The 21,849-nt window shown below is 34.8% G+C and overlaps 1 protein-coding gene across 1 annotated transcript in view; it reads right to left on the reverse strand.

Moving 5' to 3' along the window:
* LOC150079264 (ATP-dependent translocase ABCB1-like) overlaps nucleotides 1-21,849 on the reverse strand; it is a 350,147-nt gene that overhangs the window by 211,113 nt on the left and 117,185 nt on the right. Inside the window, exons 9-10 of the mRNA XM_090383010.1 lie at nucleotides 16,988-17,113; nucleotides 307-510 (exon numbers count right to left, since the gene is read on the reverse strand). Coding sequence (XP_090239136.1) covers nucleotides 307-510; nucleotides 16,988-17,113 — 330 coding nt within the window. The remainder of the gene's footprint in view (nucleotides 1-306; nucleotides 511-16,987; nucleotides 17,114-21,849) is intronic.

Genomic DNA, 21,849 nt, shown 5'->3' on the forward strand with positions numbered 1-21,849 from the left:
TCATATTATGAAGGTACATATAATACCTACATAGACAAAATTTTGGACTAGTTTTTCTTATATATTACATACTTTGGAATGGAACCCCTTTATTACTATGGGAGCCATTACTCAGTATTCGCGGCATTTCTCAGGAACGTAACCCCTGTAGTTGAAACAAATTATTTAATATTAGATAATCTTTAAGTAATAATTATTAATAAATAAATACAAATATCTTAAATTTTTTAAAAGATTTACTGTTATTCAAAATGATTCACGGATATGAAAATGAGAAAGTTCATAAATTAGTTAATAACTCCTTACATTTGGAAGAGAACAAATAAAATCATGGGCATTTGCCATCTGTGCAGCCTTTACAATTTCTGGAAAGGTAACATCAGAGCATCCGTATTGAATATTTTCAGCAATGCTACAGCCAAACAATACAGGTTCTTGACTAACTAAACCAATTACTGATCGAAGCCAATGGACATTCAATGATTTTAGACTAAAATGATCCAAAGATATCTGAAAGAAGAAAAGTAAAAAATAAAAATAAATAAATTTTAACAAAGAAGAAATTATATTTAAATTCAAGTAAAATAAACAACTTTTTTTTTTTTTTATTAACATCAGTCCTATATACATATATTTATAATAATTATGCTACTCCTGTGACTTATAATTTGTAGATGACTAGGAACTAAGTGTTTGTATATTAGTCTATATTTTTTTTCTTTCCAAAAGTACATGAATAACTATATGAGACGTCTACAAGATGAAAACTATTTCATTATGTCTCATGGACAGGGCTCCATCTGCAAAAATGAAACATAAAATATTTAAAGACTATATCAGTGAAGATATCAAGTCTAACTACATAACAGGGCTTAAAACAAGGTGCCAATTTTGGATTCTTGTTAATTATTTATTATTATTATTATTAATATTATTATTAGCTATATGGTGCAAGGAAGCCTGAGGCTTATGCTGCAAAAGCAAAAAAAAAAAAAAAAAAAATTCCCGGGGCTACCCAGAGAGAGAGAGAGAGAGAGAGAGAGAGAGAGAGAGAGAGAGAGAGAGAGAGAGAGACAGAGAGAGAGAGAGAGAGAGAGAGAGAGAGAGAGAGAGAGAGAGAGTCAAAAGTAGAAGGGAATCACCAAGAAGAGAAGAATGATGATATCCAGCTCAGGACCCTGGGTATGCCAAGCCCATACCCACCAGATGTGAGCCCCTGGGGTAAATGATACAATTCTTATTATTACATTGCAGGAGTCAACCTGACATGGAAAAGCCTGAAAAATAAGTATGTTATAAGTCCTATGTACCAAAAAAAAATAATAAATAAAAAATAAATAAATAACATTTTTAACTAAAATGAGTCTTATGATTCAAGTATTTCTAAAAAGTCCAGTCTTATTTTGGATATAAAATAAAACCTTTATTTTGAAAATTTGATGTACCTCTATATTCAATTTCCATCTCTGGGAATGTTCAAGTCTCTCCAATGGCAGCCATAAAAGCATGGGCTTATACTCACATTAGAGATAGCACTACTATTATCCACAGGTTGACCAATTCTGCTAATACTTTTAAGCAAATGGCATCATCAAAGTTGTCTGTAATTTGTTTAAAAAACTGAGTTACCATTGTTAATCATTTCAAGGCTATTGATTTCCCATCAGATTTTCTATCATTCAAATTTTAACTATCATAACAAATTTTCTATCATTGAGGGTGTTTTGGTCCCTCTAATGATTGCAGCTGAAACATTTGTTGTTTGTTTGTTATTTGGTTTTTAGGAGCATTAGCAACTAAGGCCATATTGCTCCGGGAATATGTGGTGGTCATTCCCTGACCTTTCCGCATCTCTGTATTTGGTGGTGACAGGCTCGAACTCCGGTCTAATCAAGAAGTGTGTGCTACGCACTGCTGCTTCTTCCCACCTGGCTATGGAGGTGCCAGCTGAAATGTCAACATTAGCCTAAGCCTCAAGGGATGATTTTCAGGATGGAAGGGTCTCCAAAGAGAAACTGAATACAAGATGCACACAAATTTTCAAATTACTTCAATGCCTCTATTGAAATATAAACCTGCCACCTTTATTATTGGGCTGCATGGTGTAAAAGCATCCCAGTATGTTTCAAATGGAAGTTTTTCTTCCATGCTGCTCAATTAAGTTCAATGTGTTACTCACAGATTGATAGGTCTGGTACTGAGATCACCCATCATCTGATATGGCTGTCACAATAGTGCTTTAGTTTTTAAAATTACTTTTATTTTAGAACCAATTAAGCTGCTCCCTAATCATGACTTTAAATGAGTTGTTACCTTCACAGGTTATTTCCATTAAGAGATAACTACAATTTAAACTACTGTTACACAGTAATAATTAACTTTTTAATGAGCATCATGCCCTGGAATCTATATTAGACCCTTGATCACTTGCATAACTGCTCTCAGTGGTCAGGATTTCCAGGCAAATAAGAGAAAGGAGATAACCTAAGAGGGATTAACCCCCAGCTGGTCAATCAGAGAGACTCAGTGAAAAATCCTGCCTACCCTAATTATGTACATGGATTTTAAACATCAACTTAAAAAAAAATGATTATAAATTTATATTCTGTTGCTGGAAAGATGCATCCATGATGCATCTATATCCCTTCCCATATTTCTATTTATTGTCTTATCTCCTCCCTCCTCACTGATAATTTCAAAATTTTTTTGCATTAAACTCATGGGAACATCTATAGGTAGCAAGATAGCATGTTCTGCTATCTTTAATTTCCTGGTATTCCTCTTTTCTACATGTTTACCATGATCCAAAACTCTCATTTGATATTGTTTACTGGTTTAAATAACTAAGAATATGGACTTGATGATTCCATATTCTTAGTTTCCTCTCCTATTCCTTTAATGTAAGGTATTGTGCCTGTTTTATGAATTTGTCCTTTTCTGTATTTTTTTATTATTAAGTGAAGTACCATTTGCCTTGTATTTACATATGCTATTTTTGATATTCATTAGATAATTTGAATTAAAATTAATGTAACATCTGGTGTCCATCTTTTTCCTATATGCCTGAGTAGTTACAGAACAGGAGTGAAAACCCATGGCACACATGCCCAAAGTGGCGCAAATACAAATTTTTTGATCACGCGGAATTCAGAGCATCCCAAAAAAATTTCAAACTTTGAAACAACATCACTCCAGGAATTCAAATTGAGTTGTGACCTATTCACAGCCATTCTCTCTGCCAGGCATGTAGTAAAGTCACACCATTCAGTAAATAGCTGTATTCATGTAGTGATTTGTTTGAAGTCGGAGTGGTCAGACGTACTGACGAAATTGTGACAAAATAGTGCAATTAAACGTCTTGAATATCGCCTTCCGAGGGGCATGGGAAAAATTCTGAGGGGCATGCAAGGGTTGTTTTTAAAAGTTTTAGCCAATTTTGGCATGCACCTTTGGAAAGGTTTGACACCCCTGTAATCGAATTTTGTTGTCTCTCCACCAAGGCATCAAAATGGCAGTTTTCCATCCTCTTTATTTCCATTTTGAACTAGAAGAGGATGGAAAATAGTTCTGTGTCTATTTCTCATATACTTATAAAACTGTTTTGTTTTTTCCTGTGTTCTCATTTGAAAAAAAAAAAAGAAAAAAAAAAAAAAGAAAAAAAGAAATAAAAGGTTATCCACATATCTGATTTTCACTCACAGACTCGTCTACCAAAGAGGAGGGAAAAAAGGCACGTTACTTATCTGCTTGGATCGTTTTTGTTTTTTGGGTGCAAAAATTTACACAAATTACATATCATGATAGTGCCTACTTTGATTTTTAATACATATTTTATAAAGAATTAACATTGTTCAAATACAAATTTTTTAATTTAAACTACTTTTGAACACTGTGTGCTGAAATTTTTCAGCACACAGTTTTTTTTCAGCTCCATTTTAATTAACAATTGTCACGTGCCATTAGGTTGGATTCAAAATGGTTGCTGAACTGAGGTCCACCCACTAAGACAAATGTTAATTAAAATGGAGTGCAGCTACTGTATATCTATGTATCTGCTACTATAACTATGAATACAATTTATTTTTGAAGCAGTAATAATACTAATGACCAGGAAAAAATTTAACTCAGAAATACTTATACAGCAGGGTTATACATTTCTGAATGATGGTACAAAAATAAATAATGGCATCCAAGATTGCGCCCATAACAATAATGTATTATGCCTGTAGAAGTGCGTGAGCACAGGCTGATTTGTATGTTGTGTGGACTGAAAAAAAACTGGAATAACTCAGAGCAAAACCCTATACCCTCAGATTGGCTAACCACAGGCTTGAATGAAGAAGACTAGAAATCCTCTACCTGTCAACAGGAATGAAACTCAGACTTCTCCAAAAACATCAAGGCATAAATGCAAATGAAAACATCAAGGGATTGCATTTTGTTAGATAATACACATGGACATTCTTCTGATGAAATTTTATCAAGTAATGCTGGCAATATCAAGTGCCTTTTCTTATGGGATCATACTCACCTGTAAGCATTTGTAGCAAAATAAATAATTAAAGAACTTAACAGTGGCCAATGCTAAAAATTAAAACAGAAAAAGTAGTATTTGCAACTGGGTTGCAAGTTGGGGTAAAGCAAAGCAGAGTATAAAAAGTAAGTGCATGGAAGAAGCTATTAAACAATAATGTTTTTAATGATTTAGGGAACCAAAGCTGAAGATTTTCAAAATGCATTGCACAACAGTGGCAAAAAGTATATTCATTTGGAAGATGTAAGAATGTGACTAGAAGATCATATGGAGACAGAAGAAGAAGTAACAATAGAATTTCAAGGAAGAAAAATCTATAATTAAAGTGTGATGTACAGAAGATGAAGAATTGGAAACATAAAATACGAAGAAGAACATTTTAAAATGGCAATACAAAGGGCCTTTACTCATAGAAATTCTGATTTCTTCAAAAATGCCCAATCAATCAGATATTAATATTTAATATATTAATTGAAGGTAATTTCTTAAAAATATTATTAATTTTTTTTATTTGATTTCAACTATTTGTATTCAATAATCTATTGAATACAAATAATTATAATCTATATTTCAGACTATCCCCTCCCCCTTAGTCCAAATTATTAAGGCTTTACTATATGAGATAAGTGGAATGCACAAACTGAAAATCAGCACTTCGGTTATAACAGTTAAATAATGTTAGCTAAATATAAAAAATCAAATTTGAAAAGTTTTAAAATTTTGATTTTTTTCTTAAATTACAGTGAATAATTCTATTTTCTGCAATTATTAGAAGTGAAAAGTAAATAAATTAACTTTTCATCAATCAGTCATTAATTCATTAACTAGTAACATATAAAAAGTATTTATGTATGCTTCACTATATATGATATAATACCTACTCAACTTTCTGTAACATATTGTACTTATTTCTTCTAGAATTTTAACAAATAGTTATAATTCATTATTAAATATTCATTAAATTTTTTTTTTTTTATGTAAACCCCAAACACGAAAGGTGTTAGAACCTATAGTACTTAGTACCGTGCTTGGGTTGGAGGTTGAGAAGACAAAAGAAGATATTTGTTGACAATGGACTTAACTTCTGTAGACTGTAATTTTCAGGAAATACGTATGAAGGAAGGTTGTTCCAGAAAACGGCAGTTGAATGAATAAACGAGGAAGATGAAAAGTTGGTTCTGTGAGTTTGAAGTTGGACAGTAAATGGATGTTAGCTGGTGGCGGCACGTGTTCGGACTGTTTTGAAAGAGAGAGCAGGAATTATAGAAGCTAATTCAGAAGAACAGTGCCCATGGAAGTATCTGTAGAAGAGGCCTCTTCTACATCTATGAGACAGCGAGTGCAGAGACTCTGTTAGAGATGAGTCATTAATTAATCTAACTGCCCTCTTCTGAATGGAATCAAGAAGCCTGAGAGAGGTTTTGGAGGCACCACCCCAGATGTGGGAACAATATTCCATGGCAGGGCGGATTTGCGATTTATACAGAGTGAGCAGCTGTTTGGAAGAAAAGTAACGCCAAGAGCGAAAGAGAAAACCAAGTTTTTTAGATGCAGAAGAAGCAATATTTGTAATGTGCTTGTGCCAAGAGAGATTAGAAGTCAGGGTAATCCCCAAAAGAGATATATCATTTTGCCTAGAAATCGGAGTGTCACTAAAGATAAGCACAGGAGCAGAAGAATCCTTTTTGTGAGATATAAGACAAGACTGAATTTTAGAAGGGTTGAAATCAACTAAGTTGTCTTTGCCCCACTGGAGAATTACCTGAAGATCCGCATTTAAGGAATTCGTAGCAGATTTTCAAGAAGTTGAAGCTGATTGAGCAGGACGAGGTTTCTCAAAATGGAAAGTGGAATGCAATGTGCTATCATCAGCAAAACTATGGATAGGATTTCCAGTCAATGGAAGAAGGCCATTAATATACAAGAGGAAAAGAGTGGGAGAAAACTGAACCTTGGGGATCACTGGCATTCATTAGTATTCCTTTTTTAGTATTCATTAGTATTCGTTTGCCGGACACCGGCAAACGAATACTAAAAACAAAATCTTCAAAAAAGCAGCCATTTTATGACATGCCATGCCTGAACTGAGAATTTTTCTTTTTGTACATCTTTCATTCCACTGATTCCTTCAATCAGCAACAATTTTGTACGATTTAAACAAAATTTGGAATGGCTGAACAAAACTTTATAAAAGAGATAAATATAAAATTCACAGGGAGATGAACTGTTACATATAGATGGACAAACATGCTGAAGACATGGCATTTATATATTTTCAAACATGCACAAAAAGAAATATTCAAAACTACCCATACTATAACCATTATAAGAGAGGTTGGATTTTCCACTGCCCCTCACATTCACTGCTGGTGAGAAAAGTGACATGTCAAAAATGCTCAGTGTAATAATAATGCAACAAAAAAAAACGAAAAAAAACAAACAAGTTTTTAACTTGAAAATTGTCACAAATGTAACTGTGATATTCGTTGTTAAAAAGAAATATGCCGCTTTTCCTCTGAGTGAAAATGGTTGGACAAGAATCAGGTAAAGTGACACTTCTCAGTCCTATTCCATTTTGAACTACTGTCACTTTACTCAAAAAGGTACAACACTTAAAATACAATTGATAATTTTATGATAACATCATCATTTAAGTCTCTTGCTATCATCATCATTGTGGTAATTTGAATTCAAATTAATCTTATTAGCTAATTACCATTCTTTCATCTTTTTTACATGTCTATACCACCTTAATAATGCTTTGCACTTACTTTTGATTGAATATTTGTCATCCCCAAGATTTTTTCTTATTTGTCATTTGTAATATGGCATTGCTGTTGCCACCAACTGTTAAGTTCTGGTAATTTTTCTTAAAAACTCTAATTTCTGAAGATTCTAATTTATGATCAATCCCTATATTTCCCAGTGTCTTACCCAGGTCTTGTTGAGACCTGGGTAAGACACCATAGGTTCAACACCATAGGTTCAAGTAGGCTTAAAAATTTCATTATAAACAGCTAATTTTGTCTTTTGGCCAATTTCTCTTCTGCACCAAACAGATCTGTTTATCTGGCTTCCTATAATTCCTACTTTACTTATTCTATTCTATTGTTTATTTTCATGTCGAATCTGGCATCATTATTAAAGACTGTTCTTGGATACACAAAATTACTAACTTATTCCAATTGTTGGTTATTTAGACAACACTAAATACTTCTTACCTCCTAACATTCAGAAATTTTCTTTTGTTAAATAATTTTCATGCCAAATTCTCAAATATTTATTAAATTTATCTAAATTATTCAGAGATTCTTGAAGCTCTTTCAAACTTCTATTTAACAGCACAGTATCATCCACGTATAATAATGATTTTTACATCTCACAAACTTTATCAGTAACTTACATTCATTAAATGGTCCATGAAAATTATAAAAAGAAGTGGTGTTAAGATTCAGCCCTGCCTCACTCCAAGTTTAATTTTAAATTATTTTCCAGTTTCAATCCTTGCAAAAAAAAAAAAAAAAAAACACTTAAATACAGGTTCTTGTTATGTTCCCATAACTTTTCTATAATTTGACTTAGTATGGATATTTCTTCCTAACATCCCCCCTTTAACTGAAACTTGACAGTTCTTTCACAAAGTTGCATTAAACATTACTTTCACCTGTCTTCTCTAAGATACTTGCATGGATTTTATGGAAAGAATGCTGAATTTCCACATTCAGCATTCTTTCTATTTTTATATATTGGCCAATATACAAAAAAAGAAATAAAAGCAAAGTGAAAACATTTTTTTCCCTTCTCATAATTGTGTTCTACATCTTCTGGAATTCCTTAAGAAAAACCTCTAGATAATGTGATGTAATCAGTGACACTTTTCCCTCCAACCTCTTCCAAAATTTCAGGGCTAATTTCATTTACTTTCTAGCTTTCCATTGGTATTTTTTTATATTTTCTAACTCAATAATAGAGGTTTTATGCCAAATTCTCAATTTCAATCTTTTCCTCTCCTTCAGTGAGGATCTTTAAGCCTCTTCAGTCAGAAAATCAAAATATTTGCTCAATACTTTCAACATATCCTGCTCTTATGCTTAACTTCATTCATATCATTTTTGATTATCTTGGTTGCAGTTTTTCCCCCTTGTTCCGAGAGTTTTAACTAAACAACAAACCATTTTTGCACCTTCCTGATATTTTTCTATATCAGGAAGTTCTTTATCTCCTTTACACATAACTTAAAAATCCCTTGCAATTTTCTTAGTATTTCATTAGATTCATTTGATTTATTCACTAAAAGTTCCTTATGATATTTTTTCTTTTCTCTAACTGTCTTTTTTAACTTCTTGGGTCTACAATGGAGTTCTAAATTTCATAAAATTATCTGCTAAAACCATTGGCCTTTTATGTCAAAAATTATTCATCTTTACAGACCTATTTCTCACATTCCTCTTTTCGCAGCTATCACTATAACTCTTAAAATTTTACAAATCTTTATCTAAATTCATATTAGTTCAAGATTCCATTTAACTTTTATGAAGGTTTCTATATTTAATGAGAGTTGGGAAATCTGAGAACCTTTTGATTTTTATTTGATCCAATACTTTTTTTAACTTCTTATTAGATTTACTCACCAGAAACATTTTTTTAACATTTTTAATTTGCTTAATACAAAATGATGGCTATTTTCAATCTGCAATCCACTATATGTACTACACCCTTGCACCTACAACTAATTGATTAAGTTCCTTTCTATAATGAGACAGTTAATTATGTTTTCCTTATTTCTATTATGATTTCTTCATATAAATTTGCTGCTAGCTTTATAGGTAAGAGTGCATATTTGTACAAAATTCTAGTAGCCTTTTACCATTTTTGTCAGATGACATATCTTTCTCTCCAAATTTTCCTAAATTATTTATGCAGATGTAATCACTATTTCCTACCCTACTATTTAAAATCTCAACCCAATACTATTCTTTCTGTGTCATTAATTTCCAATGCTCTTTCTAAGATATTAACAGAACTCTTCTATTTTAGAATTTTTTGAATCTTCCATTGGGCCATATGCAGACAAATTTCATTACTTAAATTTTGCCCACATAACAAACCTTCATCAGCTGAAGGATAGTTACATATTATTAAAATGAAACAAAAAAAACAACAATGATATAGAGATGACACCAATCAGTAACTATAGAAATATTAACATTAAATTACACAGACTAAATACCATGAGGCCCCGGGTGCCAAGCGTTTCCATGGCCAAGCGATTCTCGTGCGATTGAAAAGCGTTTTTCTGTAAGCGACTAGGTTCTATTTTGTTTTCTCCCTTGATTATTAAACTTTTTCTTTAAGTAGCCCTTTTTCTTAAAAGCACTAAGAAGAGAGCCCAGAAGAAGGAAAGAACCTTTTTGTTTAATTAAATCCGTCTTACTAATTGTACTAACCTATACGCTTGGCCACAAGTGGCACTGCTCCTGCCTCCCCGTGGTGGGGCCGGTAATCTGGGTGGTAAAAATATACCCCCAGGGCCAAAAGGAGCTAACATGGATACAACTAATTATCCACCTTTAGAGCCATCAAGCTCAAGGTCAGAAATTCCTGACAACAACCGTGACACCAACCAGCCCAAAAGGCTTAGAAGGGAACCTGAATGCCATGATGAATTACCAAATTTCTTGGTGATTCATTCCTTATCCTCCCAACCTGTAGGCAAATTGTCACCATTCTTGATTCAAAAATATTTGGAATCAATTACTGGATCACCAAAAATGGTGAAAAGATTACAATCCGGAGATCTCCTCATTGAAACTGCCACCGCTAAACATTCTGAGCAGCTCTTAAACACAACATCATTTTGTGGGCTCACAGTATCAATTACTCCACACAGAACCTTAAATTTATCAAAGGGTGTAATCAGTGAGTGGGACCTAATTACAGTCTCCGAAGAAGAGCTACTTCAAGAACTAAGTAGTCAAAAAGTTACAAATGTGAAACGGATTATGACTAAAAAAGATGGAAATCTCACTCCAACGAGATCGATCATTTTAACATTCAGTACGCCAGACTTACCATCCTCAATTAAAGCTGGTTATTTGAATTGTCGTATAAGACCATTTATCCCGAATCCCGTTCGCTGCTTCAAATGCCAGAAATATGGGCATTCGCAGCAGGCATGTAGAGGTGAGGCCATATGTCCCATCTGTGGCTCTAAAGATCACACTCAAGCGGATTGCTCTGTCAAAACTCCTGTTTGTCCCAACTGCAAAGAAAGCCACCCAGCTTTTTCCAAAACATGTGAGCTATGGATTACAGGAAAGAAAATTCAAAAGTACAAAATAGAAAATAAAGTCACCTTTCCTGAGGCACGTAGACAAGTTATGTCAACCCTGCCTAGTAGTCATTCCTATGCAGCTCGCACTCGGAACTTCGTTTCTACTGCAGCTCAAACAGATGTATCAGTTCCACCTAACACCTCTCTAGCAAACTGGCTGAAATCTATGCTTTCAACCTCAAAGAAAGATAATCCTCCAAAAAGAACTAGCGAAGCCACAAATACTCCAATCAGCATTCCTACTCATACCCCCATTAGTCCCAGTTGGAAAAGAACAATTAAAATCTGAATCAGTCTCTAAAAAAACGGAATCTCCCTCCAAAAGCATGGATGTAGATGAGCTGCTAGACAATGAGGAACCTATTCTAGAACTCCATGAAGATGACACCATGGATACTAAACGCCCCACATTCTCAAAAAAGGACCGAAAAAAATGTCCCACGTACAGAAAACAGTCAGATGAATCACCCTCAGGTAAACCTAAATAATGAACAAGGTCATACAATGGAATTGCAGAGGACTAAGCACTCATTCTGATGACTTAAGAGATTTAATAGCTCAATTTAATCCCATAGGTGTATGCTTACAGGAAACATTCTTGTCACCCCAAGTTTTGCCAAAATTTTCAAGTTATACCATTTACAGACGAGATAGGAACTCGGTATCACCTGCACGTGGAGGAGTTGCTATTCTTGTTAACGCTAACATACCATCCAAGCCGATCCAATTGAGAACTACCCTAGAAGCTGTGGCAGCTCGCCTTGCAGTTGGTACGTCATTTACCATTGTTTCCATTTATATTCCGCCATCTGCCCCACTTCTGCTTTCAGAACTTAACAACCTCATTGCACAACTCCCAACTCCAATTTGTCTTTTGGTGACTTGAATGGACACCATCCGTTGTGGGGATCGGGCACAATGGATATAAGAGGCAAATTGATGGAGGAATTCATGCATAATAATGATCTTAATTTATTAAATTCTGGATCTCCTACCTACATCCACTTAGCAACTGGATCTGCTTCCGCAATAGACTTGTCAATTTGTTCGCCATCCATATTTCCAATCATGACATGGTCGGTATTAACCGATCCCTTCAACAGTGATCACTTTCCAATTATTTGCTTGCTACAAACAGGGGTAACTTCAAATCCTGACCAACGATCCACTTGGCAGTTTAAAAAGGCAAACTGGGGTGGCTATTCTGCCCAGATACGCTTAGACAGATTTTATGTTCAAAGGCAACATATTGATGATGTCAACACTTACATAACCAATCAGATTCTGACTGCAGCTAAGGCCTCCATTCCAAAATCCACACCATATCGAAAACACAGAAATCATTGGTGGAATACAGATTGTTTAATTGCCAAACAGGAAAAAAACCGTGCCTGGAATCATTTCTGCAAGTATCCCACCACTAGTAACCTAATTGCTTTTAAAAGACTAAAAGCAAAAGCTAGACAAGTTAGGCAGAAAGCAAAACGGGATTCATGGATTGCTTTTGCCTCCACCATTACCAAAGACACGGACACACAAGTCATCTGGAAAAGAATACAGGCACTAAATGGCAAATTTGCTCGGCTGCCCTCTCCGATACTTCATTGGAAAGGGAAAGACATTTCTACTCCCGAAGAAGTTGCAAATGCATTAGCAGAATCATTTGCAAAAATATCAGCTTCTGCCACCTATGCCTCCACCTTCCAGAAAATCAAAGCAGGTGCAGAACGGTATAAAATTAACTTCTCCACGCACCGTTCATTCCCGTACAACCAACCGTTCACATTAATAGAACTTCAAGAATCATTAAACAGATTTTCCAATAGTGCTGCAGGTCCAGATGGAGTTCATTACATTATGTTAAAGCATTTACTTGGAGAAGACTTGAGAACCCTATTAATTTTTTACAATCGGATCTACTCTGAAAATGCCTATCCATGTTCATGGCGCCATTCGTTCATTATCGCCTTACCAAAACCAGGAAAAAATCCTTCCTGTGTTGAAAACTACAGGCCAATATCTCTTACAAGCTGCATGGGAAAAATTTTCGAAAGAATGGTTCATACTAGGCTCACTTACATCCTGGAGTCAGAGAATCTCCTTCCAGATCACCAGTATGGCTTTCGAAAAAATAGATCAACCCTAGATGTGCTCATTAAAGCCGAGTTTCATCTCCGAAATGCCTTTGTCATGAAACAACATCTAGTCATGGTCAATTTAGATCTTGAAAAGGCATTTGACACTACATGGTGGCATGGTATTATTATGGACCTTTACCATCTGGGGCTTAGGGGTCATTTGCCAGAAATAATTCAGAATTTCCTGCAATTGCGCTCTTTTCAAGTCCGATACAAAAATGTCCTCTCTACATCTCACATTCTGGAAGAGGGAGTCCCGCAGGGATCAATACTCAGTCCAACACTGTTTTCAATCCGAGTTAGCAGCATGACACGAGATATCCCCAAAACTGTTCAAACTTACATGTATGCAGATGATCTTACCATTTCCTGTCAATCTCAAAGTATGAATACCATTGAACGGCAGCTACAACTTGCCATAACCAAAATAGAATCCTGGACTTCACGGAATGGTTACAGACTGTCAGAAAAGAAATGCACTGTCACTCACTTTTGCAAGAAGCGAGCTCTCCATCCTGAACCTGAATTACAAATAAACAATACTCCAATCCCGCTCGTTAATACCATTAAATTTCTTGGACTACTATTAGACCGCAAACTAAATTTCCAAGCTCACATCACTTATTTGAGAACTTCTTGTTTAAAGCATTTGAATATACTTTGTTCAGTATCATCTATGTCATGGGGAGCTGATCGGTGTACTTTGCTGCACCTTTATAGAAGTTTAATCCATTCACAGCTAGATTATGGTTGTCCAGTGTATGACTCTACCAGGAGCACTACTTTAAAACGGCTAAATATGATCCATCACAGTGCTCTGAGGACTGCGTTGGGAGCTTTCAGGACTTCTCCGATCCAAAGTCTGTATATTGAAGCGCATGATCCTCCATTACACCTGCGTAGAAAAACACTACTGCTTCACTACGCTGCTAAGATCCAGAGTCTACCATCGCACCCAAGTTGGGAATATCTCTATAATACTCGTTGGGATGTCTTCTATGAGAGCAAGCCAAATGAAAATAGACCCACCTCTCTCAGGATCAAAGAGCTTGTTCAGACTTGGAATGTCAATTTAAATGAAATCTTCCAAGACACAACTACACCTGTTGCTCCTTGGACATATGTGTCTGTCTCTCAAGATACATACTTCCTCCAGTGGGGGAAAAGTATACCTTCCTGAAATATCAGACAGTTACATTCAGCTCATGCTATGAACAACCATGCCTGTAAAATTTATACGGATGGTTCAAAAACTGAGAGTATGGTAGGTGCTGCGGCAGTTTTTCCTTTATGTACAATTTCAGCCACACTACTGCTTGCTTGCAGTGTCTTCACAGCTGAATTATATGCCATTAAGTTAGCGCTTAGTAAGATAATTGAGCTTTCCATCTCATCTGCCATAATTTAAACAGATTCTCTTAGTGCTGTCTCTGCCATAAGGCAGAATTCCTCCATTTCTCACCCTACATTGAAACAGATTCATTCCCAGCTATTTGCTTGCAGTGTGTCCAATCAGTCAATCAGTTTTTGCTGGATCCCTGGCCATTCAGGCATTCCGGGAAATGAAAGTGCTGACTTTGCCACTAAACATCCTCAACCCGCTCTCTCACAACATCCTCAGGTTCCTTTCTCTGATTTTAAGTCTGTCATACACAAAGCCTGCTACAATAAATAGTCACAGACCTGGAAAAGTGACCTTAACAATAAACTTTACCAGATAAAAGAAGATCCAAAGCTGTGGCTGTCTGGCTTCTGAAGAAACAGATGAGAGGAAGTGGTACTGGCAAGACTCAGAATTGGACACACTCACCATACTCATCTCTTTCTATTATTGGGTGAAAGCCCACCACAATGCCCATCCTGTCAGACGCAACTTACAGTCCGTCATTTCCTGGTAGATTGTCCCTTACATTCAACCATCCGGTCAAACAATTTTCAGTCTCTCTCTAAATTGAATATATCACCCGATTTATCTCGCATCTTAGGAAATGAAGCAAATATTGAAGAACTTTTATTATATCTAAAACATATTGGTTTGTACGGAAGCATATAATGTAATTTCTCTAACAATATACTTTTTGTCAATTAACGATGAAGAGACACAATTTGGCCTTAGTAGCCGTTGTTTTTTTTTTTTTTTTTTTTGATTTGGTAGTTGTTGGTGCATCGGCTTCTGTGGCCATATTGCACCTCCCAAGGTTTTTGCAGTACTCTGACCCAAGCCCGAGGCGGGAATCGAACCCGTGACCTTTGGGTTGCCGGGCAGGTACTATACCCACTCGGCTAGCCCGGTCGGCATAGCCCTTGTGTCGTTAAACCGAACAACAACAACAAATACCATGAGGTAATTCATTTCATGGAAAAATCTGAATATTTCATTAAGTAATGAATTTTATATATGAGGAGTGATCATTTAATTCATGGACTGGTGCCAGATCTTATCTTAAATGTCATTTGAATATTCTGTGGATTTCTCTTTCTCGAAATACTCTCCCTTGAACTTTACACATTTTTGCCACCATCATACCTACACATTAAATGCTTCTTGCAAGCCATTTTTTGAAAGACTGCAAAGTTCTTCCGTTATGACTGCGAGAATTGTTGTCAGATGCAAAATGCTTAGCTTTCAGATGTGAAAAAAGGAAAAAAATCACACGGAGCTAGCTAAGTCCGATGAATAAGTGGGAGGTGGCAGAACCTTGGCACCTATGGCAGTGATCACTGGCTGCACAATATTAGCTGTGTGGGGCCTGGCATCATTTTTTGATGTAGAAATCACTTCACACGAGAAAGTTCTTGATGTTTCTCACAAATGGAATGGGGAAGTTTGACTCTGAGAACCTCAGAATATGCTTCCTTATTTGCAGTTGTTCCACACGGCATGCACAAGAATGCCTTTTATATCAAAAAACACAAGAACCATTTGTTTGTTAGCCAAACGAGAAGCTTGAAATTTCTTAGATCTTGGTGAATCAGAATGCTTCCACTCACTCGACTGTTATTTTGTCTGTGGATCACAGCAAAAAATCCAAGTTTCATCACATGGCACTATTTGATTTAAGAACTTTTGCCCCTGTGTTTCAAAACGATCAATCATTTCTTTGCACAGGTCTACTCTTTGCTGTTTTTGTTCTGAAGTCAAATTGTGTACAATCCAACATTTTCAGGTGATCTTTCACAATTTGAGCACTACCATATGAAATGGACATTCTAACAGCTAATTCATGAAGTGTAATTCACCTGTCCTCATCCAAGATTTCCTGGGCTTTTGCAAGAGGAATTGTTGAGGAGGAAGGCTGACTGGGTCTTTAGGTCATCTGCAACAGACTCACGGCCTTCACTGAATTGCTTGTGCCATTTAAATATGGCTGTTCTACCATGACACTCATTACTATATGCTTCATTCATCCCTTTAACTGTTTCTGATACATTTAAGCACAATAACGAATCACATATCGCTGTTCAATCTGTATGTCCGACACGATACTTGCTTCAAAACAATTATCAGTGATACACGACTAAGAAAAACTCTCTTCATGCAACATTAGCTCGACAAGTACTGGTATGCCTACACAGCATCTGGTAATGATCGGGGAGAGCACCTCTAGCAACAATTACAGAAAGTTTGCAGGGTGAACATAAAATCTTGCACCAGTCAGTGAATTAAATGGTCACCCCTCGTATACATATATTAATATATAGGGAGACTACCTGTACATATAAAATTCCTTCATTACCTGAGATGAAATTAATGATAATAATATGGGCAATATTAAAATATAATATAAATCTGATTGTACATAAATGTTTCAGTTTGTGTAGTGCACTTTTCTATATTATATAAACAGTAACATTTAATTAGACACACGAAATATCATGAAGTAATTTGTATTATGGAATTACACTGTGGAAATTTAATGATAATATTTCATAATAAAACTGTAAATTATGTCAAATTATAAACATAAATAAATTTCATACATTCCCACTCTGAGCATCATAGAAACGCATCAGTAGGCTAATGATAGTTGATTTTCCACTTCCGCTTGGTCCACAGAGTGCAACAGTTTGCCCTTCTTTGATACTGAGGTTCAAATTCTTTAAAATCTAAAAAAAAAAAAAAAAAAGTCATAAACTGGATAAACATAATTTTCAACTTTATATGCATAATTCATAGTGATTTTTTTTATGTGAAAACATGAATAGTGGCACCTAAAAATGAAATGTAATGGAAATGCAAATGTTGGGGTCAAATGTTTGTATTGTTGCAATCACACTAAGGAAGTATGTTTGTAATGTCACAAGGTCAAGGTGTCAAAGTGTATCTGTTTCAATTGCAGTTTCCCCTACATGCCATTGTAGCATTTGAAAAGGCATAAAACCACGTTAGGCAAGTGTATGTATGTAGGTGTGTAAGTATGTACATTGTTATGTTAATGTTATATTTATGTTGTTATGTTATATTTATGGACAAGCTGTACACTTTGTACAGTCAATCTCCAAAAAACTAGAGAGAAATAGAAGCATGTGCTACCAAAACATCGGTGAAGAAATTAAAAGGACTGGATGGGTATTTAATGTAAGGTGGGTGGGCCAGCTCCTTTAGGACCGTATCAGCAGTTTGGCAAAATTTTGCATCTTTATGCCATCATTTTGAAAATGCCAGTATAGATAACAACCGAAACAAAACTGAACAATTCACGTTCAACAGATTATATAAATGAATTTCATCCAAACAGTTTGCTCTAAATTTAGCCCTGATGTACGATGTACTGTTTGAGCTATCGATTCTTTCAGAGTCATTGCAAAAAAGAGATACGACAATAGTATAAGCAGACAAATTAATTCGCCATACAATTCATTACTTGGAATTTTTAAAAGATCCCCAAAAAGGAAAAAAAGTTGTTAGAAGCCTCAGATGCTATTGAAAAAATGCAATTATTTTCTGTAACATTAATGGACAATAACAAAGTAACATTAATTCATAGAAATCAATTTCTAAACAGTATTATTAATAATATGAAGCATAGGCTGAGCATTAGTACAGATTCTACTGAATTTACTGAAGGAATTTCAACTTCAGACATTATAAAAGAGTTGCGAATTCTTGAACCAAGCGAATGGCCATTTGAAATTGATCTTGGATTTGTAGAAAATGAAATAGAATCTCTCTCTGTAAACATTTTAATTTATCTTTCACAAAATGTTTAAATACCTACAGGGATTATTTAGCTAATGGTGGTTGTAGCATGCCCACAGATTTGGAACATTTAAAAACTAATTCCAAAATTATAGCTTGTAGTTCTTCTGAATGCAAGTGTGGCTTTAGCAGTATAAATTTAATATTAACTGAGAAAAGATCCCGTATTCTTGTCGAACATGTGGCAAATTTGTTGTTTATTAAACTACATGGTCCACCATTTGAATTATTGAATCCAAATTTTTATGTCCGAACTTGGTTGCAGTCTCATCGTTCTGCTGTTGACCATCAAATAAAAAGGGCAGTCACACAAGAATACATAATCGATCCTGCATGGGAATTTCTATGATTCTTCTGAACAGTATTTTTTATATTATTTTGGAGTTTTTGTTTTCGTTTTTTTTCCTTTTATGATTTTTTAAATTTTTTGTCTTTGTTTTTTACTTTTGAAATTTTTATTTAATAGTTATAAATGAATACTGAACAAATATTCTAATTTTTGACTTATTTATTTTTGCAAATGAAAAAAGAGTAGGTAACTATTTGTAGTTAATCGACGAGCATTCCGGTACTATTTTTTTAGCAATACACTTCTGGCATAACCCCTTCTGTCCTGTCTATCCTTCTTCTATACATTGTACTTCCCATATTCAAATTCTGCATCCCTTATGTCTGAGTAATGCCATATGTCCACTATCCCTACAATGTCTGCATTTGATGACTTAACAGTACTTTAAATTTGCCACATATATTTACAGTGCTTCTAGTATTAGTGTTGTTATTGTTATTTTGGTTTTTAGGAGCATTAGCAACTAAGGCCATATTGCTCTGGGGATATGCGTTGGTCATTTCCTGACCTTTCCGCATCCTCCGTATTTGGTGGTCATGGGCTCGAACCCCGGTCTGATCAAGAAGCATGTGCTACGCACTGCTGCTCCTGTCCACCTGGCTACGGAGGCGCCTAGTATTAATGTACATGCAAGTGTACATACACATGTTCTTACTCATAGTACCTACCTAACACAGCCCATGTACTTGTTCCGTGATAGATCACAGCAGGGTGACCTGAAATAAGTGACACCTTTTTTCCAGGTCAGTACACATTCCAATACAAGCAGTGCAAGAATCACTTTCACCTCTTCTTGTGGCTCTAGTTAAGCTACTAGTCTGGAGCATTATTTCCGTTTATTTACAATTTAATTGATTAACAATAAAAATTAATGAAATTAATCAATTTAATTGATTAATGGACAATATTACACTAAGATAATAGATTGATTCCTAAATGCAGTGATACGCACTATGTTATCAAGTTCAAGATAGGTGTTACACTATATTACGACCACAGGATTTTAAATTAGTTATACTTCTTATACCCTTATTAAAAGTAAAATTTCTTAGCTAAAAACAAAAAAAAAAAATATGCCTAACAAGAGATTAGCAGCTTCAAGATACTTATTTATCACAATTAAAACCCTACTATTCCACTGCATTACTACTACTAATAAGTTATGTGTTACGATATCACACCAAAACACTGATAACATCTAAATAATAAGTCTGAATAATATACATATATTCATACTTAATAAAATTTATTATAATTTTATTTTGTTTAATGGATGAATTTATTATATTTATTATGTTTCATGGATGAATAGCTTAGAAAGTATATCTTACTGATTTTCAAACTTTTCTTGGCATATAATATAATTTCTTCTGACTAAACAACCAAGCTTACTCTTTCATTCTCAGTATTATTTTTTTCCCCTCTAAGCAGTTGCTAATTCTGTACAAATTTCAATACATCCATCTTGAATTAGTGTTGCCACCTAATCTAAAACCCCTTGACTTGATTAAAAAAAAATAAGAGTACTAAAGTTAATTAATGATTGCCCCCCACAGGTAAATTGAATCTGCAACATATCCCACAGACATTCTGTTTTTACTGCATGCTTTTTCTATGGATACTTCCACAGGCGCTGTTCTTTTGTCTGAATTAGTATGTGTAATTCGATACTTTTTTTTAACAATCAGCCTCTGAACACATGTATTAACATTTGCCTGATTGCCCATGTATGGTATGGGCATTCACTCCACTCAAAAACTGATTTGTCTGTACATAAAAATTATGTTATTTTCTATAATCATAATTTGACTACAGTAGCCAAATTATGATGACCCTGCTTTCATCAACACTTTGCATTACTTTTGCATGAGTGCATACACGATTTCTTTGTCAAGCATTGGGTTGTTTGCTTTTATCATTTTATCACTGCCAAATATAACAAAAAATAAATTGATATAGCTTTTCTTAAGAGGGTAAGTATGGTAGTTTCTTTTATATTCATTCATTTTGGTAATGAAAACTAGTAGATTACAGGAATTAAAAAATTGAAATCTCTTAGTGAATCAAGTTTTGGGTAAGCAGATATTTCTAATTTATCAGATAATATAAGTTCAGAAAATGAAGATGATGATGATTTTAGTGCAAAATAGACAATTTTATATTACAAATCAACTATTGTAATTTTTTTTCAATTGGACTGTAAACAAATGGGTTATAAACAGGTGATTCTTAAATCAAATGGTGAGCATCTTGTTTCAAAATAGCAAATAAAATTAACCCCTCCATAAGCATTCCATGGAGGGCCATATATGTGTGATAAATTTGATTTTGATTGGACTATAAGTAGAAATGTTATTAGGTTGAGACAGGTACAAACATGATAATCACATAAGCTAACCAATCAAACAAACAAACTACAACTAAAACAAACTAAAACTAAAAACTGGAAAACAAACTAAAAACAGATGACAGTTTTTGGAATGTTTTCTTGAAAAAAAACCCAGTTGTTAAGTAGTGGTTAGCTAGTCAGCATTACATTTATGGTTCTACTCCAAGTTCACCAAATTAACATCATCTTTTCTTCCTCATTTATTCCTTGTACTTATGTTCTTTGGAACAACCAGCTGCCTTATGTAGCCAAGTGGCCATCACGAGAGTGCAATAATACACTTGATAATAATACACAGTACTGCACTTGACCATGGTTTTGGTCCAAATAGCTGCTAAATACAATTAATCATAATTAGAGTTAGGCATGTGTCATAGCTGTTACTTCTGCACCAATTTTGGGAAATAATAGGTAATATTTACCATGCTAGCAAAATCAAATATATTCTCCATATTTCCATGATTTTCCTAATTTTATTATTTTGAATCAAGCCAGTCTAAAACAATTTGAATTTTTTCAAATTGTTTTAGACAAATGTTTGTTTGTTATTTGGTTTTTAGGAGCATTAGCAACTAAGGCCATATTGCTCCGGGGATATGCGGTAGTCATTCCCTGACCTTTCCACATCCTCCGTATTTGGTGGTCATTGGCTTGAACCCCGGTCTAATCAAGAAGCGTGTGCTATGCACTGCTGCTCCTGCCCACCTGGCTATGGAGGCGCCTTTCAGACAAATGATTTCAAGTCAAAACTTTACAATATTGTGCATTTTTTCATTGCAGAGTACAAGCATTGCTGGTTTCAATTTCCGTTTAATTAATATTTTAGTCCAATAGATTTCAAACTATGTTCCCTGTGAAATGCTAGTGCTCTCTAAGCTGGACTAAGTGAAATCTAATAATTTTTT

The sequence above is a fragment of the Mastigoproctus giganteus genome, chromosome 10 (assembly GCF_048544385.1).
Source record: "Mastigoproctus giganteus isolate SK-2022 chromosome 10, ASM4854438v1, whole genome shotgun sequence".
NCBI classification, from domain to species: Eukaryota; Metazoa; Arthropoda; class Arachnida; order Uropygi; family Thelyphonidae; genus Mastigoproctus; species Mastigoproctus giganteus.